Raw genomic sequence first — 26,507 nt, forward strand, 5'->3', positions numbered from 1 at the left:
ACTTTCCTGCCTGGGCTGGCTTTGACCACGATCCTCAGATCTCGGCCTGAGTTACTAGGATTACCCTCTGCCACCCAGGCCTTTCAGCCCCTCCCACCCGTGCCATCTGGGTACAGAGAACCCCGTGGGCTGTCATCTGGGAGTTTGCCTGGGTGGTATAGCCTGGCTCAGGGCAAGCACTTCAATCTCCTGTCAGCTGACCGCGGGCCACTGTGCCTCTGGGAGGCATGGGGCCCAGCAGACGCAGGTCTAAGTGCTGAGGTAACCTGGGCCTGAGTGAAGATGCTTCTTTAGGGCCTGGCCTTGAGCCCAGTGTGCAATATCTGGATCCCGGCCTCTGCTTCCCGCCCACCCTCACAGAGCTCTGAGAGACCCGGGAGCCATCTTCCGCGAGTCCACTTCCGGAGCGGAGGCCACACGCCCACTCTGGTCTTTGTGCCAATGGGGAAGCTGTGGACATCACACCGGGCTCGTGACCCTCCGCCATGCCTGCTTCTTGCGAGTCAGCAGGGAAGGGGCAGGCACACCCCACACCCTGCACCCCACACATCCTTGGCCCGCAAAGTCCAGCCCCTTGGTGGCCGGGGGGGGGGGGCTTCTCTCCAGATGAAGCAAAGCAGACAGCGGTCACTTCCTCCCCACATCTAGAAAACGGCCTTTGAGGAGACAGGTATCTGAGTGCAGGCTCCCCACCACACCACTGTGCCGCGAGGTCGTCAGAGGTCAAGGCTGGTTGGTCGCCCTTACCGATCGCTATTTTAGCCATATCTGAACAGGCTGAGAGCATCTGAGCACTCAAGTTGTGGCCGCCAGTGTCGGGGTCTCAGGCAGGACCCACAGGGTGCTGGACGGCGGGCCCTGGGGCACCCAGCGCCAGCTCACAGCGGGGTCCCGTCGGTGGTGCCCGCTTCCCGCCAGGCCGCCCCACAGAGGCGCTGGGGCCGGGCGACTGGTTCCCAAGCAGGGCTACATGGCAGTTCCTCAGCGAGCTGTGGGCCTCGGCTGACAGCCCAGCAGCTGGCCCGGGCCCTGTGCGGTGTCATGTGATCCCCGTGCCTGCCCCAGAGGGGCCCCTTCTGCCAGCCGGTGGGGGTGGGGGTGGGTGCTGAGCGCCACACATGCCTGCCTTGGGGGACTGGCGTCCCGGTGGCAGACACACAGGGAGAGCGGCTCACGCCTGCGGGGAGGGACCCCGTCCTCCCTGGCTCCTTCCCACGGGGAGCAGCAAGCGGGAAGGAGGCTGGGCACAGGCACCGCGCACCGCGCACCCTGGCTACTCCGCCGAGATGCGGCCAAGGGCGCTAGCACGCTGCTCCAGTCCCGGGACTGAAGTTGTGGAGTGGATCTATTCTCTGCTCTGACACCCCCAAACGGGGATCAAGAAGGAGAGCAGCTAGCTGAGTGAGGCTCTGTGCCAGGACACCCTGCAGGGAGCGGGGGGGGGGGCAGGGACCAAGCAACCCAAGGCCGCCCCACCCCGGGCCACCCTCTTAGACGAGCAGACAGCCCACGTGGGCATGCCAGGCCCCCGGGATGTTCGGGCAGGCCGGGGAAGTCCGAGGGGGAGGAAGGGAGTAGCCTAGTAAACAGCTGATGCGCGGAGCGCGCCCTCCTCGCGGGCCGGCGTCCAGGCAGCTGCTCTGAGCGCTCGGGGAAGGCCCCGCGGGGTTGGACGGGTCCTCTCCTTCTATCCTCAGCACAGACAACGTCCCCAGGGTCCAGGGACCCGGCGGGGCGGGGCAGCTGTCACTCCAAACATGCCTGGGTCAGTGGGTTAGGCCTGAGGTGCCCCCGGGGAGCGGGGACCCTCACGTGTCACTGCCTCTTGGGCCGCAACCTGGAGCCCCCAGCAGGGGAAGAGGAAACGGGACTGGGGTGGGTGGTTGTGTGTTCCTGCCTGTACATGCTGAGGCAGTGTCTCTCCCTTCCTCGTCACCCCTCCTTGCCCCTGTGGAAGCCACAAGCAGGATCCCTGACTTCGCGTCCCAGCCGCACACTGGCTAGGAGGCACGACGGAGGGCAAAGGCGGAGGGAGGAGAGGGTAGAGGCCTGGATCAAGTCTCTCTCTGCACATGCAGACACTCGGCTTGGGGGGGGGAGGGGGCGGGGACCTCTAAACCTTTCTGTGGGTACCCTCTTCAGGGACACCTCTCCGAGCCTGATCCGGCTCAGCCCAGTGAGCTGGCCTGAAGGACAGCAGCAGTGCTCTCAAGAGAGCACAGAGACAGAGAGGGCGCTGCCCCCAGGTGAGCGTGCTATAGGCTACCAAGGAGGGTCCACCTGAAGCCCGCCTGAGACTCGGAACCTAGAGAAAGGCCGCCTACCCCCCAAACCCCGAAAGGTCTGCGGCTGCTAGACTGTTCAGCTAGAACATGGCGATCCCAGCTGTTTGGGTCCACAGTGGCCGAGCACCTTCCCATTTTACGAAGGTGGAGACTGAGCCCCAGTAGAGGTAGCTGAGCAGAGTGTCCAGGGTGAGATAAGAACCCAGCAGCAGCCTGCAAGCCCAGGTCCGGGCTCAGCTCTTGGACCATGAGCCCAGCTGAGGAGACGAGTGAAAGTACCAAGCACAATGCCATTCAGGACCCTGCATGGGAACGGGGTCAGCCCCGTGAGGCTGAGCCACAGGTCTGGCCCCGGCTCACAGTACTGCGGCCCAGAGGTGGCCTCGGCTGGAGACTGCGCAAGGCCTGATTGCCCTGGCAATCGGATTTCAAGCCAAGTCTACAGCCTGTGCAGAGCCTCCACACGGGCTGACCTACATCCCTATAGAAGCCCTCCCTGCCAGCCTGGGCTCAGCTCCTGTCCACAGCGGGACTTCCGAGGAGGAAGAGCATGCCTCAGTCCGGGCAGGTGCCGCCTGGCCCACCCCATCCTCCTGTCAAACTACACCCAGCTGCTGTCAGGCAACACTAGCACACCAGGGCCTAGGACGGGGGTGTGGCCAGTGGGAGCTGAGGAGGGTGGCGAGCCCCAACAGGGCACAAGCTGGGGCTGGTGAAGGTCCAGACCAACTAGTGTCCAGTGCATGTGCACACGCCCTGGTGCCAGGCCCCTGGCACACTTGCTCTTAACCCCACACCCGGCAGATGAACAGACAGGCACGCAGGGAGGCATCTCAGTAAGGAGGCAGAAAATGAAAGGCGGGGCAGGGATCTGAGCCCTGGCCTGCAGGGTCACACCCAGGTCTGGCAGTTGCTTCTAAGCCAACCTCAAGGCAGGGCCCAGCCCCTTATTATAAAGTTGTAGAGGAGGAACAAGGGCCAGGCTGGGAACTGTCATGCTGATGGGCCAGGCAACGTGTCCCTGGAAGCCAGGACACGGGCCCTGGGAAGGCTTGGGCCATTGCCCGCCACCTGGTGAGCAAACCTAATGGTGGCCACTACCTCCTGTCAGCTCTGACACTGCGCCAGGCTGCCTGTCCCACTGAGTCCACACCAGAAACTCAAGAGAGCAAGCTGTCATCACATCCGCTGTACAGATGAGGAAACTGAGGCTCAGAGGGCAGGAGAACACAGGACTCGAGCTTGGGCTTTGCCTCCTGGTTCAGGAGGACAAGATGATACCCTGAGGTGTGACTCCAGGACAGGTTGCAAAGGCATCAAAGAGGGAGTAAACTGCCAGCACAGCACCGCACTGCACCGCACCCAGGGCCCAGAGGCCACGAGTGCAGTCCAAGTCCTCCCCCACAACCCCTCACCTCCAGCCCAACCTTGGGGGTAGGGTGGCCCCAACACAGTGGTCTGCACTGTGAAACCCACCTGGGCGTGTCTGCCTGAAACTGCCCCCACTGGTTCCTCCAGAGCTGGCCTACCTACAGCCAATGATAAAAGCACCTGGTCCCTTCTCCCTGGCAACAGACAGGGTCTGGAAACTGTCCAACCTCCTGACTGAGGCTCAGACCCCGGGCCTGCCCGAGTGCAGTTCGGTGGCTCCTGGAGCTGTGTCCTGCCGCTTACTCCTGTGGCAGGGCTGCCGGAGACTCCTGGGAAAATGACCATCATGCCGGAGCGTGCCCAGTGTGGGGAAGGAAAAAGACCTGGTAGCAGCTGCCTAGCTCTCCTTCCCCACAAAAGCAAAGCATGGCAGGGGCAGGAGGGACCCAGGGGCAGGAGGGACCCAGGGGCAGGAGGGACCCAGGGGCAGTCCTCTCCGAGCCTGACAGGCCAGGAGGGAAGCTCCAAGACCCAGGTCAGCTGGGAAGCTCTCCTAGATTATCCTGGAAAGTCTCTCCCCACCCTCAGGCCGTGCCCTGGGTGTTCCTCCCATGCCCACGGTACAACAGAACCCTGGGGTTAAGCTCAAGAGACCAGACAGGAGCGGGGGTAGAAGCCCCTCACTTCTTCCCACCCACGCAGCCCTCAGGCCTACCCAGAGACCCGCCTCTGCTCGCTGGCCAGCTTGTTGACTTGGCACAACCTAATTAGTTGTTTCATCTGTCGGATGGACTATTAATAGTCTTGACCCCCACGGGCCATAATGCATGCAAATTACCCTAGCACAGGGCCTCCCACAGCCCTTCCTCCCATTAGCTACTGGGTTAAACCTGCGGCTCCAGTGGGCCACGCTTCCTCCAGGAAGCTGTCCTCAGGGTTCAGGGTGCCCTGGCCCCAAACACTTTCACCTGCCCGGACTACAAATAAACCTTCCTACCTGACAGGGCCTCTGGGCTGAGTCTGCCGTCCCCCACCTCCCCACCACTGGGGCCCTCTCACCTCGCCCCGCAGACCCCCCGCCAGCTCTCGCGGGCAGCAGGTACCCCGCAAGGAACACAGTCCTGTCTGCACGTTCTCCTAGGCGAGGGACGGCATCTGTCCGTCCGGCAGTCTCCTAAAAAGTGGGCTTGGCACCTGCTTTGCTGGTTGGTCTAAGCCAGGTGGAGGAGGTGGTGGTGCCAGCCTCCTCCATGTGTTCAAGCAGGCAGAGTCATCTCGTGTGGCTGAGGCCGTGGCCTTCCTACAGGCAAGGCCTGGTGACCTCTAGAAAGCCCAGGATAGAGCCGGTCAAGCTGGGTCAGTGGTGGCTTGACTGAGAACTGAGATGACAGGTGGAAGCCCAGTTTTGTGAGGACATCTGGTCCCCCAGAAAGGAAAAGACCAGGGGAGGCCTGGTGGGAAGTGGTGGATGCTGAGATGTCTGGTGATTTCCAGAGGACAGGGACCTCATGCTGACCTGCTCTGGCCACCAGGAAATCAGCCCCAGGATTTGGGGGGGGGGGGTTGGCAGAAGAGACAGGGACTTCCCTCCGGCCTCCCCCAGGCCAATGCTAAATGGTCATTGTGTTTGGTTTCCGGCAGTGGCTGCTCTCCTGCCAGGACCCTGGCTTTCCTGCCCTAGCCAGAAGCTTCCCCTCAGATTTCTAAACAGTGGCCAAGTCTGCATCTCGGTGCTGAGGCCCAGGCGAGAGAGCAGAGTACTAACAGCAAGCTGCCTGGGTCTGCTGGAACTCAGCTCTGCTGCTTCCGCTCCCTTGCTCCCTCCCTCCCTCCCTCCCAGGGATCCACAGGGATGAAGATGGACAGAAGCTCAGAGGAGCAGCCAGCCCCACCTGGGCCAGAACCTGCCTGGCCCCAGCAAGCACTCAGGCCAGACCCTTCCCCAGCACACAAAGCCCCAGGCGCTGCCAGACATAATGAAAGCCAGATGAGTGCAGGCCTGGTGGTAGGCCTCCCACCCCCACTCCCAGGGGTCCCCGCTCCAGCTGCTGGGAGAAGCAGAGTGCTGGGTGGACCCGGGTCTGGAACAAGCCTGGCGCAGGCACCTGCCAAGCTCAGGAGGCTCTGCCCGAGCCCCCCTCCCAGGCTTCATCCAAGCCCTACCTAGGAGGGCTCGGCCGGGGGCCGCGCCTGGAGTCCACTGGCCCTGCTGCACAGCATCAGATGCCGGACCCTCCCCCCCCCCCCCCCCGTCCCCCGCCGCAGGAGTACGATAGGTCCCTCTCCAGATCCTGACAAATTCGGGGTGAATGAACCAACCTGGGCCAGGGAGGCCCTTCCCGCGGCCTCCCCTCTTGCCCGCCCTCCCCGCGCAGCCTGGACGGCTCCCGGGTCCGCCCCTGCCCAGAGGTGCCCATCGCCTCCGGGGGGCCCCGGGACTGTGCAGCCGGGGCGTGGGGCGGGCCTCGACGGCCCCGAGTGACAGAAGGCCGGGGAGTCCGCGGACGTACGCAGTGACAGCACGGCGGGAGAGGCCACCGGGGCTGCGGCTGGGCCACACCGGGGCCGGGCCCCCCCCCCCCCCCGCACACCCACCCAGCTCGGGCCCGGCGTGACGGCGGCCGGGCCCCGTGCGGCCTCGGAAGCACCCCCGCCTCCCGGCCGCCGGACACCCACCTCCAGGCGCGGCAGGTCGGGGTCGAGCTGCGTGAAGCTGTGCAGCACCACCGGGCAGCTGTCGGGGACGCCCAGCTCCAGGCGCACGGCGTCCCACACGCTGCGGCTCCGCCGCGAGCCCGGGAACAGCGGCTCGGCGCCGCCCGCGGGCCCGGCCGCCTCGGCCCACATGCGCTGCACCATGGACGGCTCGCGGCAGCGCGGGCGGCCGGCCGGCCGGCGACCGCAGGACCCCGGGCGGGCGCGCGGGGCGCGGGGCGCGGGGCGGCGGGGCAGCCCGCGCGGCTCGGCGCTGCCTGCGCTCAGCGCCCGCGGCCCGGCCCCGGCCCCGCTGAGGTCAGGCCGGGGGCGGGGCCAAGGCCGGGCGGGGCCGCGCGGGGGGCGGGGCCGCGCGCGGAGGGGGCGGGGCCGCGCAGGCGCGACGCCCGGGGCGCCGCGGAAGCCCGTGCGGCGGCGCGTGTGTCGTGGTGTGGGTGTGGGTGTCCCTGCTGAGGTCAGGCCCACCTGCCCGGAATTCCAGCTAAGCCGCTCCCTAGGCCCGGCCGTCCACAAGTTGCTTAACTGCGCTGACTCAGTTTCTTCGTCTGGAAAACAAGGGTGATGAAGAGAACTTGCTAAAAGAGTACCGGGGAGGATGGCAGCGGGTCACCTGGGCCATGAGCTTAGACCCGAGCACTGGGAGGGGGACAGGAGTACACACGGCAGCAGGTGGCCTGCCAGGTGTCTGGAAGGAGGAGGGTGCCCGAAACTTCCCACCCTGGCCTTACAGCCACCCCAGAAGGTCCAGGGAGAAAGGTGGCCAAGGATCTGGGGGTGGTGGGGGGGCCCAGAGCTGAGAGTCACTAGGGTTGGGAACTGAACTATTCAAGGAGGGAGGGACCAAGAACTACAAATGGTAGCACAGTACCTGGCCACAGGCCTGCTCAGCTGGAACACTGGTGCCCTGGGCAAATCATGACTCAGGGTAGTGGTCAGAGAATGAGGCTGTCGAGGGCAGAGTGGGGTGCAGGGCCCGGAAGCCTCAGCTACTCCTTCCCGCAATGTCAGAGGAAGAGAAGCACAAGCCCAGCAGTAGGGTGGGGGGGGGGGGTTAAGGATGGGTGTACACGGGCTGGGAATGTGGCTTAGTGGTAGGGTGTTTGCCTAGCATGCATGAAGCCCTGGGATTGATTCCTCAGCACCACAGAAAAAGCCAGAAGTGGTGCAGTGGCTCAAGCGGTAGAGTGTTAGTCTTGAGCAGAAGAAGCTCAAGGACAGTGCCCAGGCCCTGAGTCCCCTCCCCCCCCAAAAGAGGGATGGTTGTACAGTGGACCAATAGGAGCCTTCTGCACCCCAGCCCCTGTTGAAACCCCCACCAGCGTCAGGAGGACCATCCACATCACCAGGCTTGTTTTCCCTACCTGTAAGAGAGGGCAGGGCCAGATCACACATTCCACAAGCTCGTGCTTGCTACCTTGTGACAAGCCCCTGTTATAGGTGGGGCTGAACACTCTTAATTTCCCCTGAATCTCCTAATTTCCTTAAAATACCTTTGTAATCCGGCAGTGTAGTAAAAGCTGTTTTGTTTAAGAGATAGCAAGCCTGGTGGTTTGAGATAGAGAAGCCTCCTAGCACAGCCTCCAGGGGTTGGCGGGTGAGTGGCTCCCCAGAGAGAGGGGTGGTCTGGCCCTGGCCCTGGGGCTCTGGGCTTCTCCCCCACACCCGCTTCGGGGCCCAGGCTGAGCTTCGAAGGAGTTCAGGATCCTGCACCTGTCACCTGCCCCCCCCCCTTCCTCTTAGGGCAGCTCCCTAGGGTTGCTCCTGGAACAAGGGACACAAGGGGTCATCACCCCTCCAACCTCAGGGTGCAGGGTGAGGAGGGGGGTGCAGCCAGCCGCTGCAGCTGCCCTGTCAGGTCCCCCTCCCGGCACATCGTGGACCTCAGCGGGGAGGTGCTACCTAGCCAGTCCCTCTCAATAGTCCACTCTTTCTTTTTTATTGGGGGGGGGAGGGGGAAGGAATTCCTGGGGCCTGAACTCGGCCTGGGCAATGTCTCCAAGCTTCTTTTCTCAAGGCTAGCACTCTATCATTTGAACCACAGCGCCACTTCCGGCCTTTTCTGGTTATGTGGTACTGAGGAAGTGACTTGAGCTTCATGCATGCTAGGCAAGCACTCTGCCACTAAGCCACATTCCCAGCCCAGTCTACTCGTGTGTGTTTGTGCGCATGCGCGTGCATGCACAGGCCAGGTCTGGGACTTGAACTCGGGACCTGGACTCTGCCTCAGCTTTCACTCAAGGCTAGCACTCTACCGCTTGAGCCACAACTCCACTTGCAGTTTTTTTTTTTTCTGGTTAGTTGGAGATAAGAGGCTCATCGACTTTCCTACCTGGGCAGGCCTTGAACCATGACCATCAATCAAATCTTAGCCCTTGAGTAGCTAGGATTGCAGGTGTAAGCTATGATGCCTTTTGTCACCATCTTGGATAATGCCTTGTCTCCCTCTTGGGGAGACTGCTCATGCCCCTGGCTGAGCACGCACACTCACACACGTGTAGAGACAGACAGACACACAGACATCATGCACACGTGTATGAGATACACACAAACAGACAGGGTAGCCCTGGCTTCCAAGGAAGCTGAGTTACGTCCATTTCTTGCTCTGTGTTCCTCTCCCCTAGGCAAGTAACCTCAGCTGAGACACCACAGAAAGTCACTGCACAGCGCGGGGCTCGGTACCCCAGTACTGGCACCCATAGGGACAGGAGCTGCCATGCCCTGGATGCCTCTGTATGCAAGACCCTCTCCTCAAGTTCATCCCGCCTCCTTACAGGGCAGAGTCACCCCAAAAGAGAGGACAGGGCAGTGCAGACCACCTGACAGAAGAACACATCACCACACCCTTGTATACACCCGTCAAAACCCCGGCCTCCACCGAGCGAGTAGGCCTTTCCAGGTAGCCATTTGGGGGCAATCACAGGGGCAGGGGGACCTGTTAAGATACACCAGCAGGGGGCTGGGGATATAGCCTAGTGGCAAGAGTGCCTGCCTCGGATACACGAGGCCCTAGGTTCGATTCCCCAGCACCACATATACAGAAAACGGCCAGAAGCGGCGCTGTGGCTCAAGTGGCAGAGTGCTAGCCTTGAGCGGGAAGAAGCCAGGGACAGTGCTCAGGCCCTGAGTCCAAGGCCCAGGACTGGCCAAAAAAAAAAAAAAAGATACACCAGCAGGGCTGGGAATGTGGCAGAGTGCTCACCAAGCATGCATGAGCCCTGGGTTCCATTCTGCAGCACCACATACACAGGAAAATACCAGAAGTGGCGCTGTGACTCTAGTGGCAGAGTGCTAGCCTTGAGCAAAAGAAGCTCAGTGACAGTGCCCAGGCCCTGAGTCCAAGCCCCAGGACTGGGGGGAAAAAAGACACATTACCAGCATACAACCCACTCACAGACGTTCAGGCTAGAAGTCAAACACCACCCCCTCTTTTTTATTTTTTTGGACAAATACACCTCAGGGGCAAAAAAAAAAAAAAATGAAGGGAAACCTATATACCGAAGAAGAGGCACCAGTCAGATGCTCTGAGGGCTCTAGACTGTGAGCTGAAGAAAGCGACTGGTAAGGAAATAAGGAAGAGACAACTGGGGTTACAGCACCTCCTCCTCCTCTGGGCACTGAGCTCCAGCACTAGAACTGAGGGTCACACTACAGCGGTATACTCAGGTACCTCAGGACCAGCCAGACTCCCCCCTCCCCCCCGCCCCCGTGCCCGCCGGCTCTGTGGCTGATGGCGGTTGCGTGGACACCCTGCACAAGGAGATCACTGCACATCCCGGTGGGCAGAGATCTCAGAGCAGCCTGCCACTTAAAACTCGGCAGGTTCTAGCTGAGTGTGGTGGTTCACGCCTGGAATCCCAGCACTTGGGGGACGGGCAGGAGGGACTATGAGTTAGAAACCAACCCGTAGCAGAGTAAGACTCTGGTCTTTAAACCCAAATAAAAGCAACTCCCCCCTCTCTCCCCCCCCCAAAAAAAAACCCCCTTTTTAATTTCTAGAATTTTCTTGTCATGGTTGGCTTCAGCTAACTGGAGCTGCAGAGACCGTGCCTGTGGGGGCTGGGAGAGGGGGAATGTACGTGGTCACTACTGGATCCCTGGTGACGGCGGACATCGGGTCAGGCGTGACAGTGCTACCACAGTCAGTCCGTGGGCTAAAGGCGCAGGTACACCTGGGATGTGTGTCGACGGGTTTCTGGGGGCCGGCAGGGGAGGGAGGGCAGTAAGGCCGCTCACTACCATCCCCGAGGCTCTGGGCAGCCAGAGGGAGAGCCACAGGAACTGCAGACCCTGAGGCGGCTAAGGCAGTGGGCAGCTGGGAAACCGAGTCCCGAGGTCCACGCTGTCAGAGGGGGCTGAGGGCTGTGGTCTTGGACAGACCCGAAGCCCAAGGCTAGGGCTCACCCTCCCCTTTGTGGGCGCCAGTGTTAGCACCCCCAAGACCACCACCATGGTGCAGACCTTCCACAGCATGGTTGTTCCTGGAAGAAAAAAAACCTCAGCAGACTGAGCTGGCAGCCCGGGATGAGAACCAGGCCAAACGTATCTCACACGTGTGTTGTGTTTGGACCGCAAAGTGTTTTGAGATTTTTGAGCCAACAGCAAAAGGTCGGGTGACTTCATATGAAAATCTGTATTTCCGGTTTCTCCTGTGCCTTCAGATGTCCCGATCCGACTGGGACCGTGTCCCACGCGTGACAGGAGGCCAGGTGGGAAGCGGCTCCTGCGGGCGGCCGCTTAAGCCTGGGCACGTGCTCTGCGTTTGCCCCAGGCTGGCCGGTCCCACGGAGCGGCCTGATGTACGGGAAAGGCGTGCTCAGGCCACTGTGGTCTCCTCCGTCCTCACACCGGGCTGGTCCCCTAGACACAAGGCAGCCAGGCGGGTCCTGACCGCCTCAGCCCCCAGGGGTCCCCCTACCACACTCCACAGGCCTCCCCCAGCTCCGCTGCGCTCTCAGAGCCCCGGCCGGGCCGGTCCCTCTCTAGGTCTTTGTTCATGTTGTCCCTCTGTCTGGTGGGCTTGCCACCCTCCACCCCCTCCGGGGGTGTCTCAGGGCTGAAACAAGGCCGATGGCGATGCTGGGCTGCCACAGGCCTTGCCCGTCACCCCTCTAAACCGGGGCTGGGACGAGGCTAAGTGAGGACAGCGGCCATCATCTGAGAGGCAGGCTGGGTGCTGGTGGGAAACCGGTTGGGTCTTGCGGGGTGTGATGGCGCGGGCCTGTCATCCCAGCACTCTGCGGGCTGAGCAGGATGACGGGGGACCTGGTCTCCGAACACCCAGCACAGCGACCGTGCTGGGAGCAGGGAGAAGACGATCACCCTGTCCGTCTGTCTGTTGTTGCACATTCAGAGCCCAGGGGAAACACGGGGAGGGTGTGGCCCGGCCAGCCCCCCTGTTATTTCCCGACAGGGACAGCACCATTCCAGGCCTGCCTGGGTGCTGGGTGGCCCGTGTGGGCGGGTGAGCACACCTCTTGGCGGGAGGTGACGTGGGGCCCTGGGTGGGGAGGGCGGCCCACGCGGGCACCGGCCTGGCCCTCGGAGCTTCCACTTGCCTTACTAGGGGCGGGGCTCAGAGCCAGGAGGAGGGAACTGAGGCTCCCCCCCCCAAGCCCCAGGTGGGTGGAGGGATGTGACGTCACTGTTACCCCCAATCTCTGATCTCATAGGGCGTTACTGTCCAGGAGCAGCCAGAACTAGATACACAGAAGCCCTGGGCATGGAGCATGGCCAGGCCAGAACCTGGCAGTTCTAGATCAGACGGGAGCTGGGGGGGGGGGCGGGGAGAGGTAGGGGGGCGGCTGCAAGTGGGAGCTGAGATCACAACCCTGGAGGAGGCAGAGGCGCTGCCATGAGAAACGCTGTCCGCAAAGCAAGCACGGAGGCGGCTCCCACAAACGTCTCCTCGCTCACAAACATGCCTGAAAGGTCACTGCCGACCCTGGGGCCCGCCACCCCAAGGGGCAGGGTGCAGAGGACACGGGGAGGCGGCGGGGCCCGGCAGGAGAGACGAGGCAGACGCCTGCTCAGAGCGGCCCAGAAGACACAATGGCTTCGAGGGACCAACAGGCACAGCCCAAACCTGTCCTCTCCTCTGGGGTTAGAGGGCAGTGATATCTGGCCCCCCCCCCGCCTTTTTTTTTTTTGCCAGTCCTGGGGCTTGAACTAAATGCCTGGGTGCTGTCTCTGAGCATTTCTTACTCGAGGCTAGCACTCTGTTACTTGAACCACAGTTCCACGTCTGACTTTTCTGGCGGTTTATTGGAGATAGGAGTCTCACAAACTTTCCTGCCCAGGCCGGCTTTGAACCACCATCCTCAGATCCCAGCCTCCTGAGTAGCCAGGATTACAAGAGCGAACTACTGGTGCCTGGTTGCTACCCAGCCCATTTCTGAGCCTCAACTCCTCCATCAGAAAAATGGGGATGACAAAGGCCCTCCGAGAGTCGAGAGTGGAGGACAGGACAGGGCAGGACAGGCACGGAAGCCCTTGGTGACCCAAGACGCGCCGTACAGCGCGTGGCTCTGCCAGGCAAGGCCTGGGCAGGTCCCGGCCTAGGGACGGGGATGGAGACGGAGGCTCCCCACGGCTTCTCACCAAACTCCTTCAACCAGTTCTGACTGACGAGGAAGGATGGCTGGGAGCCCCGGGCTCGGGCTGGGACCCCAGCAACCTCTCCCGGGCGGACTCACCTCAGCGGCTGGTGACAGCAGGGGGGCCGGCCAAGGTGGCGGCGGCGGCGGCGGGGTGCGGAGACTGGCACGGTGGGCGCGGCGATCAGTGGCCCAGCGCCGGGCAGTCACCAAGGAGACACAGGCCAAGAACACGGAGCCGTTCCTCCCCCTGGGCATGGCGGATCTGGCAGGGGCCCAGCCTGCGTCCCGGGCCATGGCAGGGCAGGAGCCCGGTGGGGGGAGTGGGTTCCTTGGCCGGTCTCTGGCCAGTGTGCCTGTCCCCTGCCTGCCCCGGTGGAGAGGAGCACCTAAGTGCCTAGGCCTGGCGTCAGCACATGGCTGTCATACCTGCTGCTGTGACGGCCAGGCTAGGAATTCCCGCCCGTACCGAGCGGTGGGGCAGCCCAGGACGAGAGGAGCCCTGTCCCCGCTGGCACGGTGGCCCCAACCCCAATCTGTTCCTCTGGGGGGGGGGCCCAGCAATCGCCTCCCAACACCCCAGGCCCCTGTCTTAGAGCCAGAAGGCTGTCCAGGTGCCAGTGACCCGGGTCCAGAGAGGGCTCAACAAGGCCCAGTCACCTGCTGGGTGTGCGCCCAGCCTGGGCTGCGGAGGACGCAGGCCCGCCTGGCTTACTCATTCTGGAAGCCTTCCCTGGCCACTGACTCTAAAGAGGGCCTCCATCCCTGGCACCCAGGAACTGGGCTTCAGTTTAAATCGAGGACCAACCTAGAGTTGCTGCTGGGAACATCACCAAGTAGAGAACATACCACCACATATTACCAACTCGCCAGAAAAGACACTGTGGAGCCAGGCACTGTGGCTCACGCCTGCAGTCCTAGCTACTCAGGAGGCTGAGATCTGAGGATCACAGTTCAAAGCCAGACCAGGCGGGAAAGTCCCCGAGACTCTGATCTCCAATTAAACACCGGGAAACCAGAAGTGGCACTGTGGCTTAAAGTGGTAGAGGGCTAGCCTCGAGCTGAAGAGCTCAGGGACCTGAGCACCCAGGCCCAGAGTCCAAGCCCCACTACCAACGACCCCCCCCCCCAAAAAAAAAAAACAACCCAGAAAAGACACTGTGGAAGGACGGGGAGTGGTCTAAGCTCAGAAAACAGCACCAGGGAAGTGGACACATTTTCTTATTTTGCTGAAACGATGAAGGCCCCGGGCTGAGTTCGACACACTCGTGTGACACCAGGAAAGCAGGGGCCTAAGCTCTCGGGGACAGAAGCCAGGCCTCGTGTCTGCAGGGCTCACTGGTGCCTAGAGGTTTCTGCCTTCAGAGACCTGACCCCAAAGCCCAGAAATCCCAGCGTAAAGGGGGCAGGACTGGGAGGCTGGGCTGGGCTTCGAGGGGCAGGCACCGGGCTAGGTACACAGGACCACCAGAGCAGGAAGGAGGGGGCAGGGGTGCCGGGTCCTCCCAAGAGAGGCATCCGGCCCTGGGGCACTTGCAGAGGTGGCTCAGACCTCGAATCCCACCCTCACCAAGTCCCACCAGCACCCCCGCCCTGCTCCACGGAGCATTTCACATCCTCTTCTGGTGGCCTTGTGGGGGGCTGGGGGGCTGGCCAAGCAGGCAGCTTAGGGCCTGGGGGCAAGACCTGGTTCCTGTCCTGGCTTGGTGCGGCCTCCCCGAGGGACTTGCAGGACCCCCTTCTTCCTTGGGCCTCAGTTTCCTGATCTGTGATGGAGGTAGGAGTGGGGAGAAGGTGGGAATGCAGTTTGCTGCAACCCAGTGGGCTCCTTTCCTGGAAGGAGCTATCTTGAGGCCGCCTCCAGGGTGGGGAGATTCTACAGGGTGTGGAAGAGCAATCTGGGGGGGTGGTGGTGGGGGGTATAGACTAGACAGGCAACAGAGAAACTGAGCCAGAGAGTACGTGCTAGGTGAGTGCTATAGTAGTCACTTTCTGCCCTCGTCTCCCACCCCACTGTGCAACCAGGACGCGTTGTGTGCACACACACGTGTGTGTGTGTGTGTGGAAAAGCCCCAGTGCTGGTGCTTGAACTCAGGGCATGCGTGCTGTCCCTTAGCTTTTGGCTCAAGGCTGGTGCTCTACCACTCAAGCGACAGCTCCACTTCTGACTTTCGGGTGATTAACCAGAGAATCGGGGAGTTTTCCACCCAGGCTAGCCTAGCACTGTGACCCTCATACTTCAGCCTCTGAGCAGCTGGAATGGCAGGCATGAGCCACCAGTGCACAGCCAGAGTGTCACCTCTCTGTCACCGAAATTGCTTTGCCTGTTCTGGTTCTACTCACTCGGGAGAGAATGGTGGCCTCCGACTCCGTCTAACCCAGGCCCCTGCTCCAATCTCAGCTCTGGCACGGTGTCTCCTGTTTAAAGCCCGCTCCTCCTCCTGTTTCCAGCAGCACGGGGATCACGGCTGCTCCGCTCCGGCCCTCCCACCCTTCCTCTCACACACGGACATTCAACCTTGATCTTAGGAAAACAGCAAGGCCCACCGGCCTGTGAGCCAGCCAGCATGGGGTTCAAATCCACGGACTGAGTCCTCCAAAGACTCCGGGACCCTGGGCCGGTGACTTAGCATCCCGAGGGCCTTGGTTTCCTCACCTGTGAGACTGGTAGAAGAGCACTGGAGGATCTGACAAGCAGGTGGCGGGGGCTGTGCACCCATGATCTGAGCTCACCACCCCAATACCCAGCACACGATACACGGATGCTGGTGAGGTTTGCCGTCTCCACTGAGGAGAACAAAGTCCAGACAGCCGCTGAGTGTGGACCCAGTCAAAATCCACGAATGTATGTGGATGTAAACGCAAAGACAAAGAAAGGGGCGTTTCAGGGCAGCCTTGTCCCTGGGAGGGGAGTGGCAGGAGTGCCAGGTTCTAGTGGGTCCTCTCTTTCCAGAGGCTGAGCTCCAGCAGGCCGGCCACCCAGCTCAGCACTCCTTGACTCCCTGGGGCCTGGGCTCTGGCCCCCGCCCGGCCCGCTGCCTGGCTTTGGGGCGGGTGCGCATGGCCGGCACAGGTCTAGCAGCAGTGAGGCCCTTCGGGTCTCTCTGTCTGCAAAGCGTGACTTCTGGGCCCAGAGCGGAGGCTGCGGAAGCCGCCGCGGGCTCATGGGGAAGACAGGCTTCGGAGGAGCTCAGCGCGTGTGCGGTTCCCAGGCCTGGGCAAGACAGATGGCACACGCCTGCAATCTCAGCTCCTCCAGAGGCAGAGGCAGGAGGCTCCTCACCAAAACTGGACTCAGACTAGACCAACAACAAGACAGCTGGGGGCTGTGGCTCCCGGAGGGGAGATGCCCTCGGGCTGCTGCGTGCAATGCCGCGGACGGGGGGCACCGGCCGCTCGCGCACCTCCCGGGAGCTGAGCTTCTTGTTCTAATCAATACCCCACTCGAACCCAGCTTCCTCGGCCGGTGCCCCACACCTCCCCTTCCGGCCCTGGCGTCTAGCCTGGCTGTAAGGCCAGGTCCCGGAGCTACTCCTTTCCCGGCAGGGCGGGGCGGGGCGGGGCAGGGCTACCCCAGGACACCAGCTGGGAAGGGCTGGAAGGCCGAAGCCTGACTCACAGCCAGGTCCATCCCAGCCCCAGGACCAGCTGCTGCTCAGCAATGTGGGAGCCCCAGGAGGCGGAGCCAGGGGAGGGAGGGAGGGAGGGAGGGAGGCCGGCCGGCACCGCCCCTCCTCCTGTCCACGTGGTCCATCCCCGCCCAGCCCCCAGCCTGCCAGCGTGGGGGAGAGCAAGCCTTTGTTCCCGGCCACTCCTGGTCACCACATGACCTACCGCATCACTGTCACTGCCTGGAACCAAGCAGGGCTCTGGGCTGTCTGCAGAGCTGGGCTCATCCCCCTCCCTCCCCGGTGGGCTCCGGCGAGGCTCGGGCGGCACTCCCTCCACACCTCCCGTGACATCCCAGGATGCTTTGCCCGCAGTGCCAGGTGGCCCTGGACAATGCACCTGACCCGCATTCTGGCTTGGGCACCCGAAGGCGGGTGGCCTACGCTGGCCCCCGCGGCCCAGGCAGCGGCCGCTAGGGGAAGGGGGAGGCTGCGTCTGAGTGGTCTCTTGGCTCCTCACAGGTGCCAGCAGGCCCTGGCTGGGTGCGAACCCATTGTTTATAAACACGAGTGGCCTGTCGCTAGGAGCCATGACTCAGCCGGCCCAGTGGTGACTCCTCTGAGGGGTTTATCTACACAACATCCTGTCCAGGAAGCTGAGCCTGGGCTGCTGTGCTCCTCTTTCCTGTTGCCTGCTGACCTGAGATGGGTTTTTTGCCTGGGCCTAGCGCTCCCCGTCATTTCTGGGAAGGCAGCCCTGTCATCGGCTCACCTAACTCGGGGCAGGCTGGTTCTGCTGGGGGCCGGCCCCGCACAGCCGGCAGCCTCAGGCCAGGGGCAGGGGGCTGGAGGCAGGGGCAGGCCTGGCTTTGGATCTCCTTTGGCTCTGGGGTTGCCAGCAGCAACTTCTTGTCACCTTCCCCTACCCCCTAGCTTTCACGAAGAGCTGAGAAGCTCGGGGATCAGAACACTTCAACATCTGCACCCCACAGCCCAAAGGCAACGATCACCCACAGTTAGCCACCCTGGAGGCAGAACAGCTCCTGAAGCTCCTGCCCCGCCCACTCCCCTCCCGGGCCCAGCCAGGCTCTGCCTCTAGCATCTCTTAGGTAAGGACAAACCATGTTCCTACAGTCATCTGGCAGCTGGATGAAGCCACAGTCACACCTCCATGGTAAAGCTGAGAACATCAAGGCACAGAGAGGGCAAACCACATGGCTGCAGTCAGAAAACGACCAGAAAACATGCCAGTGCCCAGGCCACGCATAGGCCAAGGAGCGCCTGGCCGGCAGGGAGGGCTGCTTGCTTTTACAAGGAGGGCTGTGCCTGGCAGCACTGACGGACGCAGGGCCGGGTGACAACTTGTCGCTGGGAGGCTCAGGCTTGGGGCTCTGTTCACCACCACCCCTAACCTGGAGTCATGACCGTGTGGACGGCAGATCCTCACGGTGATGTGAGAGGCGGAGGGGCTGGGGACAGAAGCAAGGACACGGCCCCAAACTCGCCCATAGCCACTCACTCAGCAAAGCCAACAGTTCGAGTCTCGGCTGGTTCTGCGCTGGCATTCCTGACATCCCTGGTTTCCACAAAGGGCCCAGGGAGGTGGCTTCGTCCTCCTGAACGCCCCTCTATGGGTAGGGCACTGTCTCAGGGGCTCCTGAGATGGGAGTGGGCCTGGGGGACCTCTGAGGGGGTACGGCACAGGGTCACCTGCTCAGGCCTGGGCCCTTGGGAGGACGGTACTTGCTATAGGCCTCCCTGGTTCCCCTCTTCCTCTCAGCCCTGGATCCCAGACCCGGGTCCTGCCCCACCTTCTACAGGTTTCCAGGCCAGACAGGGCAGCCCCTCCCCCTACACCCCAAGCCTGCCTCTCAAGGAGCCCCTCCCCCAAGGTGCCCCCTACCCAACTGGAAGGATTAGAGTTGCAGCAGAGCACTAGGCATTGGGCAGGAAGGAATCCAGACCCCAGTCCGTCACACACTGGCTAGGGGAAGCGGAGGAAGGCTGGGCAGGTGGCTCTTGAGCCCTGGTCCTGGCTCACTAGTGGGGCCACTCCCCACTTCAGATAGGGTGCGCTGGACACACTCAGGACAGGGCCTGGTAGGTACCCCATGTTCAAAATATGGCAACCCCAGTAGCCTCGCACCCCCAGTGGCCAGGAACCAGGGCTGCGGCTGTCCCTGTTAATTTGAGAAAGGGTAACAACTTGAAGTCCACACCGTCTGAAGGCCCCGGGGCCCAGAGCCCCAGTTCTGATCACCCGGCCTGCTGGCAGGAGTTTCCTGAGCACTTACTCGGTGCCTGGCACTACCAAGGGCTGAGACACGACAGGGAACAAGACTGGCGAGGCCACCTCTGACCTGAGGCACAGGAAGGAAAAGAAACACACATTCTCTGCTTTGCTTTTTCTCAATTCTGCGCTACAGAGGATTGAACTCAGGACCTCAGGTGCTCTACCACTTGAGCCACACCCCCTAGCTCTGTTTTGCTTTACTTATTCTTTGAATAGGGTCTTGAATTTTTGCCAGGAGCCAGGCTTAGGCCATGGTCCTCGTAGCTATACCTCCTGTAACTCGAAACCCATGTCGGAAGGTGAATTGCTGTAGAATAAACAGGCCAGGTGAGCTTGGGAAGAGCTATTTGCTCATCTGTACCGAGTGCCCAGAATGGCACCCGGCCGCAAGTGAGCTTTTAGAACCCTTCCCCGGCATACATGCCAGACCAGGGCGGGGGGGGGGGGGCGGGGACCGGTGCTCCAACTCACATCCCTGCCCCCCTTTAAACTGGACGGGGTATGGGGCTGGACGGGAGCTCCTTGGGCGCAAGGGCTCTGGCCCCTGGTGAATGGATCCCCGCGAGCTCTCAATGAATACCTGCATGGACAGGCAGACCTGATGGCCCAGATGGCTCCTGGAGCTTGGGGAGAGGATGAGGAATTCTGCCCGGAGGAGGTGGTGAGGCGGGAGAGAAGCCGGAGGGAGCAGGGTCTCTACCCTCCCAGCTCCCATCCCAGGGCCTTCCTGAGGGTGAGGCTGAGCACTGAGGCCGGAGGAAGGCCGGCCGGGCCGGGGAGGCTGGAGCAGGCGGCCAGGCTTTCTGAGAGCAGAAGTCTCTTTTCTTAGAAGTAGGAGCCTCGGGGTTCCCAGAGGCCAGCCTGCCCTAGCTGCCAGCTCAGCTCAGGTTCGTCACGGGGAGTCTCCCGCTCTTACGTTCCTGGCCAGGAGTAATTCCTGCTCACTGGGTAAGGAGAGGCTGACCTGGTGGGGCATGGCTTGGGCAGAGAAGCCCCTCCCGGAAGCGTAGCCAAGGCCTGGGGAGGCTGAGCCCACAGACAGGCCCCTGTGCCTGGCAGGCCCCGGTCACCCAGGAAAACGAGGACAAACGGGCCGTTGTGGCGCAGGAGGCCGCCTGCTGTGCCAGGAACACTGCGTGCCCGGGGCTGCCACCAGTCAGTCGGTGGCCTGGGCCTGGGAAGCCGGGCTGCCCTTTGAGAAGGGGACCGCCGAGGTGCCTGGCCTCTGGAGAGGGCTCAGGGCTCCAGCGGGCTGCCAGGAGGGAGGCGTCGGGGCCGTGCCCGCTGCCCTCTTTCCCACAGTTCTTTTCCAGCAAGGAAGTTCCTCCAGGTGGGGGGTGGGAGGGGAGGGGCAGGGCCTCGGGTTTCCAGGGCCCCAGAGCTGAATGGCCCTGCTTTGTCCCAGCCTCCTGCCACCTGCTGTCCCTCTGCCAACCCCTGGACTTCGCTCCTTCCTTGGTTTCTCCCCCGAAGGCAAAACGCAGGCCTCTGCTCCGTTCTGCCTCCGCCTGTCCGACCCGGGATGCCGGGTAAGAGGACAGCGGGCGCCCACACCTGTCTGGGCCCTCGGGAGCTGCTGCCCCGTGCCACTTTCTGATAGTAAAGGGACTGCCTGCCAGGCACTGTGACCAGCATTTCCCGGCACCACAACCCTGAGTCAGGCACGGTTATCAACCCACTCACAGAGGAGAAAACTTGACAGGCGCCCGCTGGGAGCACTAGGATCCTCATGTTCAAGGCTCGGGCAAAGTAAGCTGCCCTACGTGAGCGCGCTCCCTTCCCACGTGAGCGCGCTCCCTTCCCACGTGAGCTTGCTCGGCCCAGGACTGCACGCCACCAGCACGCCATCCACCAGAGCAAGTAGTCACACACAAATGTGGGCATGGGCACCTCAAAGTCCCAACACAGACAGACAGACAGACAGACAGACAGACAGACAGACACACACACACACACACACACACACACACACACACACTACCCAACAGCTGTCATGAGACAGGAGGTGCAGCCTGACTCTTACAGGCCCCAGGCCTCTCCCCCGTGCATCTGTCCGACAAGGAGGGGGTGTGATCAGACAGCACTCTCCCCAGTGCTTGCACCTAGTAGCTAGAACAGAGATGCTAAGAAGGCGGGGGCGGGGGGACAGGCTCCTGCAGGGGCTTCCTGAGCCCAAAAGCTGGGAAGGAAACTCCTCTTGGAAACCCAAAGAATCTGAAGTATCTAAAGCCAGGGGCCAGGGGCCTGGGCCCCGGCAGGCACTGCCAGCTCAGCCTTCCCCACAGGACACCACCTGGCTCGGTGACCTCTCTGACTGCTCAGGGCTTCGGGCCAGATGAGCTGCCTCACCCCGAACCCCGAAGCTGAGCCAGCTGTAAAGTCTGGGACCTGAACCTGGCTTCAGAGAAGCGGGGGACCCAGGTGGGACTCCTGAAATAGCCTGGGACATTTTCTCAACTCATCTGGGTTCTTCTGGAAAAACCTGTGGAATCAACTCTGGGCTGAACGTGTGTCCCGGTCCCCAAGGGCCATGCGGCCATGGGCTTTGGACACAGGGGGCCGGACGGACATTCTCTGGCACCGGGGAGGGCCAGCCGGTGTCCTGTTGGAGCTCCCAAGGCTCAGAAATAAGGAACCTACCGGGTACAAGCCTGGCCCACCCCCAACCAATTCCAGACTCACCTCCCCAGCCGCCTCCCCCAGGGCTGCGGTTCCCTTGGGGCAGAGGACAGAAGATTGAGACTATCAGGGCCTGGCTCGTCTGCAAGGGTGGAGCAGGAGCACCTTAGGAATGGAGCCCCCAAGGGCTCCAACACCCCCCTCCCACTTCTCCAGCGCAATCTCCATGTTTATAGGAAAAAGGCATCACCTCCCCCGCCCCCAGGGGGAGGTATCTGGGGTCAAGCTGGAGCCTGGAGTGGGGAGAGAGGGGCGGAGGGGAAGAGGAGGGAAAGTTCCTGGACTCTGGACGGGTCACTGGTTAGGGGTCTTTGCTCCATCTCTTTCCTCACCATAGCTGGAGCCCAAGTCTGGACTCAGCCCAGAAGGCAGGAAGGAGGGTGGTGGGGTGAGTCAGTGCGGTCCTGGGGTCTGTGTGTCGGGGTGTCACTGGTGGGCGGTAGAGGATGGGGGCTACGCTCTCAGGCTGCTTCCTGCCCCGCTGCGTCCTCCTGGGACCGCTGAGCTGGGGACATTCCGCGGAAATACAGGCAGCTCCAGGTAGCTTGCCGCGGCCGGGGCCAGTCAGGCCTCTGTGCCCCTCTGCCCGCTGGCCAAGGCCTCCGTTTGAGCCTCACCACGGTCCCTAAGGGGAACACAGGGACCAGGCACCAGGACACTGCACCAGCCCCTCTCCCCCAACTCCAGAGGTGGGAGCCCAGCAAGGGCTATACAGTTCAAGGTCACCCAAGGTCTCGACGTGAGAATGGTCAAGGTCAGATTTCTGGAGACTTGACTCCTCAGAGCACCAAGAAACATTTCCTACACCCCTCACTGCCATGCCCAGAGACGGTTACCTTCTCGCCTCTGACATCCACCCTGCCTACTGGCCCTGCCGGCCCCGTCTCAGTCTCCCCCTCTGCTTTCTGGTCCTTTCCTGTGGTGGTGGACTCCACTGTGCCCTCCCCAGCCCCCCGCCCCCATCTTCTTCAGCTCTCAGCAGTGTGCAGGGCCAGGACCCACAAACTGAGCCAGCGCTGAGGGTCTACAGGGTCAGATCCTCCATCCTCAGGACAACACGGACTGGCCAGGTGCTTTGTGGGGAGGAAGGGGGAACACAGCAGGGACCAGAGGGGTTCAGTGCTTATTCCAGGACACCCAATATGAAGCCCTGAGCTGGGGTTGCAGCCCAGGTGCTCTGCTCTGTAGCTGCTGCACCCGAGATCAGGGGCCTCACCAGAGAAAGACCTGCAAGCCACGAGGGCCCCAAACAACAGACCAGCCAGACCCCAGCATGGATGGGGAACCCAGGGGCAGAGGTGTGGATGGGCCACAAATGGGGAAACTGAGCTAAGGAGAAAGAAGCTCCTGCCAGGGTCACTTGGCTAGTAGGTCTCAGAACACAGGCCCAGAACACAAGCCCCCAATTCCAGGGGCCCTACATGCTTGGCATACCTCTGTGCCACCTTGCCAGGGGCCAGGGAGCCAGTCAGTGGCTGCAAGGTGTTTGTAAGCACCACGCTTCCCTCTCCCTGCCTGGCTGGCACCAAGCCACATCTCTAAGACTAACTCTTGAGTTCTCTGACATTGGGTGACTGTCAACTGTCACTCAGGTATCCAGGAAATGGCTTTGGTTGCTAGGGGACTGGCCTTATTCCAGGCTGACAGGGTGGGGCAACGCAGAGTGGACTGGGGTTTCCCTCAGGAACAATCCTGGGGGTGCTGGGCTTTCCTGAGGGGGGCGGGGGAGGAGAGGAATCAACCATGAGAAGCCCTGGAGCAAATTCAGAACTAAGGGCCACCCTCAGGCCATGGGAAAGCCCAGAGCCCAAGCCTGCCTGCAGGCAAGTATTTTGGGGACCTGCAGTTGCCAAGCAACTGTTCCAGGTTGCCATGGGAACCCTCCTTCCCTCGCAGGCTTGTCGTTTTTAGGGGGAATGCCACAGCACTTCCCATACCCTTTCCTCTCTACTCTTTCAGTCTGGTTTGGCTGTGTGTGGGGGGCCCTGCCCTGAGAGGTACATTGAGGGTCCATAAGCTAACCTCACCCCACCCCCAGCGGGGCCCAACCAGCCTAGGCCCTAAGAGAAAGCTCCTTTTCATTTATTTATTATTATTTTTTGAGCTAGGGTCTCACTATGTAGCCAGGCTGGCCTCAAACTCTCAATTCTTCTGCCTAAGCTCCCCAAGCGGGGGGGCGGGGGTTAGAGGTGTTCACCACCATACCCGGCAAAGACAAGACTATGAGGCTCAAAACCCAAGAGCATCGGAGCTCAGAGTTGGAGGCCTTCATTACAGCAGGAAGAGGACGGAAGGGCTCCTAGGGTTTGTTTATGTCTCAGTCCCACAGCTAACTACCTTGGGGATGGGCAGGGTGGTGGTGGTGGAGGAGGGCGTGGGGGGTGCGTTAGCCCCGCCCAGCTCCGCCTGCCCAGCCCTATTTGGAAACCCACTATAATCAGAAGGAATGTGGCCCCAGCCCTAGGGCCTGGCCCCTCCTGGACTAGTCTGCCAATGGTAAGGAGTGCATGGGACTTGCCACTACCTTGCATGGGAGCCTCTTCCCCTCCCAGGGCCAGGTACCAGAGTCCCTGTCTCGTAGAGATGCCGTGGGACACGGCCGGGCCCACGGATGGACATGGTGAGGGACATGCGTGGTCCGGAGCAACTGCAGAACACAGCGCCTCCCTGGTGTGGGGCCCCAGGGCCGCAGCAGAGCAGAGGTCCCGAGGCTCCCTCCCCACCCACATCTCCGTCAGACCTGCTGCCCGCGCGACACCTCTGCTCCTGTCTTCCTCCTGTGCCTTGCTCCTCAACAGGGGTGCGGTGGGGGCCACACAAGCCCGGTGTGCAGAGCCGTCCGCGAACCTGACTCAACCGGTGAGCTACTCTCAACCACCAGGCACCAGAGGCCGAGTGGTAGCCAGGCCCAAAGAGGCTTGGAAGGGCAGGGGTGGAGGGAGGTGGCAATGAGAAAGGTCCCGAGTCCTATCAGGTGTGCTACCCCCTTGGGGACACTCTCTGTGGAAAGGACTCTCCCATTCATGCCCTCACAGGCAGTTCACCCGCTATTGACAGCTGCCTTCTGTGGGGCCTCCAGACCTGTGCCCTGGGGCTGCAGCAACAGGAGAGCGGGCAGGAAACCTCAGGAGTAATCTGACCCCAGGGGCCCCTGGAGAGGAAGGAATGGAAGGGAATGCAAACTTCTGACGGGCGCTATCCCTGCTGGTCTTCCCCACCCCCGCACCCACTACCACCCTGAGGCCCCTGCCTGGTTTGATTTCCTTCAGTGTGTGTCACCCTGGAAACGAATGTGCTCTGGACCTGTTTATAGTCAGCGGCATCTCCAGCCCAACCAGGTAAGACCTTTGTCTGAGGCAGCTCAGTGCTGGTGCTGGGCGATTGATTGCACCAGGGGGTCACAGCGCCACCTACTGGTGCTGCCGCTGGAGCCGCCAAGCCCAGGGAGCAGGCCAGGTTCTCATCCTAGCTGGATGCTATCTATGTTCTGTTTTATATCCCCCAGCCCGCCAGGTACCTGGTGTACGTGCAGCAGATCCGTCCCAACACCACTGTTCCAGGTTAAACTGTGTCCCTGCCACCCACGATGGTGATAGCATATGGAAATAGTCTTCTCGGATATTCAGCCTGTAACTGTGGTATTGGGACGGATCTGCCTCACGGACACCAGGTGCTTGGGGTTTTGGGTAACTGGGTGGCCTTGTAATCAGGGGAAAACTGGATGCAGACACACACAGGCAGCCATGTAAAGACAGGGGTAAAGCCAGGAATGCTGTGTTTATGAGGATGTACAACTAAGGATTGCCAGCAATCACCACAGCTGCAGGGAGCAGAGGGGTCATTTCCTAGGGTCTTCTAGAGATCACTGCCCTGCTGACACTCTCAGATCTTATGGTGTGTGGTCACTCAGGACAGAGCATGTTATTACAGCAGCCAGAGGATACACGGACAACAGACATCAGGCTGTCGTACTTCAGGTCACCATCACGTACCCCTCCTCAAATCAAGCTGCCCAGAGGACCCCTCTTTCCAGATCTGTGTCCACACATTCCCCAGTTGGCCAATACATACCCGTTCCCAACAACCTTCCAGAGCTCTCCTTTACTGCCTCCCTCTGGCATGGCCTTGGCCCCAGAAATGTCCTCCAACTGAATGAATGGATAGATTCTCTCCTTTGCTACTTTGTCCATATTCAAACATGCTTAAAAAAATCAAGGGATGCTAGGAATGGGTGGCTTGCACCTATTAACATGAGGTTGATCTCTGAGGACTGTGGTTCAAAGCCAGTCTGAGAATAAGCAAACCCTTGAAGTTTTTACCTCCAATTAACCAGCAAAAAGCCAGAAGTGGGGCTGGGGATATAGCCTAGTGGCAAGAGTGCCTGCCTCGGATACACATGGCCCTAGGTTCAATTCCCCAGCACCACATATACAGAAAACGGCCAGAAGCGGTGCTGTGGCTCAAGTGGCAGAGTGCTAGCCTTGAGCAAAAAAGAAGCCAGGGACAGTGCTCAGGCCCTGAGTCCAAGCCCCAGGACTGGCCAAAAAAAAAAAAAAATAGTGTGCAGTTTTGAGTGTAAAAGCTGATAGAGAGCACTACGGCTCTGAGTTCAAGCCCCAGTATCAGCACAGTCAAGGGAGAGCAGTGAAAGGAGCAGGGATTGTGGGAGAGGTTGCGGGGCTGCCCAAGGACGAGCCTCCGGGTGGTCAGGCCACTGTGTATTTGATTTTCCTACTCTCAGCTTGAAACCTCCTCTCTCTGACCAGTTCTGTGACCTAAACTGGTCATTGTACCTCTTAGATCCTGCCCAGTCTCCCAAGTGCACATTCTAGTGTCTGCTTCAACACATGGTATATGTGGTGCCTGAGAGATAACCCCAGGTCACCTGTGGCTCATGCAAAAACTGAGAGGGGGGTGGGACGTGGCGTAGAATACAACTCAAAACAGGCCTGGCTCTGGTGTG

General features: G+C 61.3%; 1 protein-coding gene across 3 annotated transcripts in view; it reads right to left on the reverse strand.

The window, feature by feature from the left end:
* Positions 1 to 26,507, reverse strand: part of Ralgds (ral guanine nucleotide dissociation stimulator) — a 42,388-nt gene that overhangs the window by 13,646 nt on the left and 2,235 nt on the right. For 2 of the 3 annotated variants that reach the window (XM_048345649.1, XM_048345640.1), the window contains exon 1: positions 6,333 to 6,525. The exons of the other annotated variant lie outside the window; for it this stretch is intronic. In XM_048345649.1, the coding sequence (XP_048201606.1) occupies positions 6,333 to 6,515 (183 nt within the window). In that variant the 5' untranslated portion in view covers positions 6,516 to 6,525. Of the gene's footprint in view, positions 1 to 6,332; positions 6,526 to 26,507 lie in introns of those variants that run through there. 3 annotated transcript variants of the gene reach the window in all.

Source organism: Perognathus longimembris, chromosome 1, assembly GCF_023159225.1.
Source record: "Perognathus longimembris pacificus isolate PPM17 chromosome 1, ASM2315922v1, whole genome shotgun sequence".
NCBI lineage: Eukaryota > Metazoa > Chordata > Mammalia > Rodentia > Heteromyidae > Perognathus > Perognathus longimembris.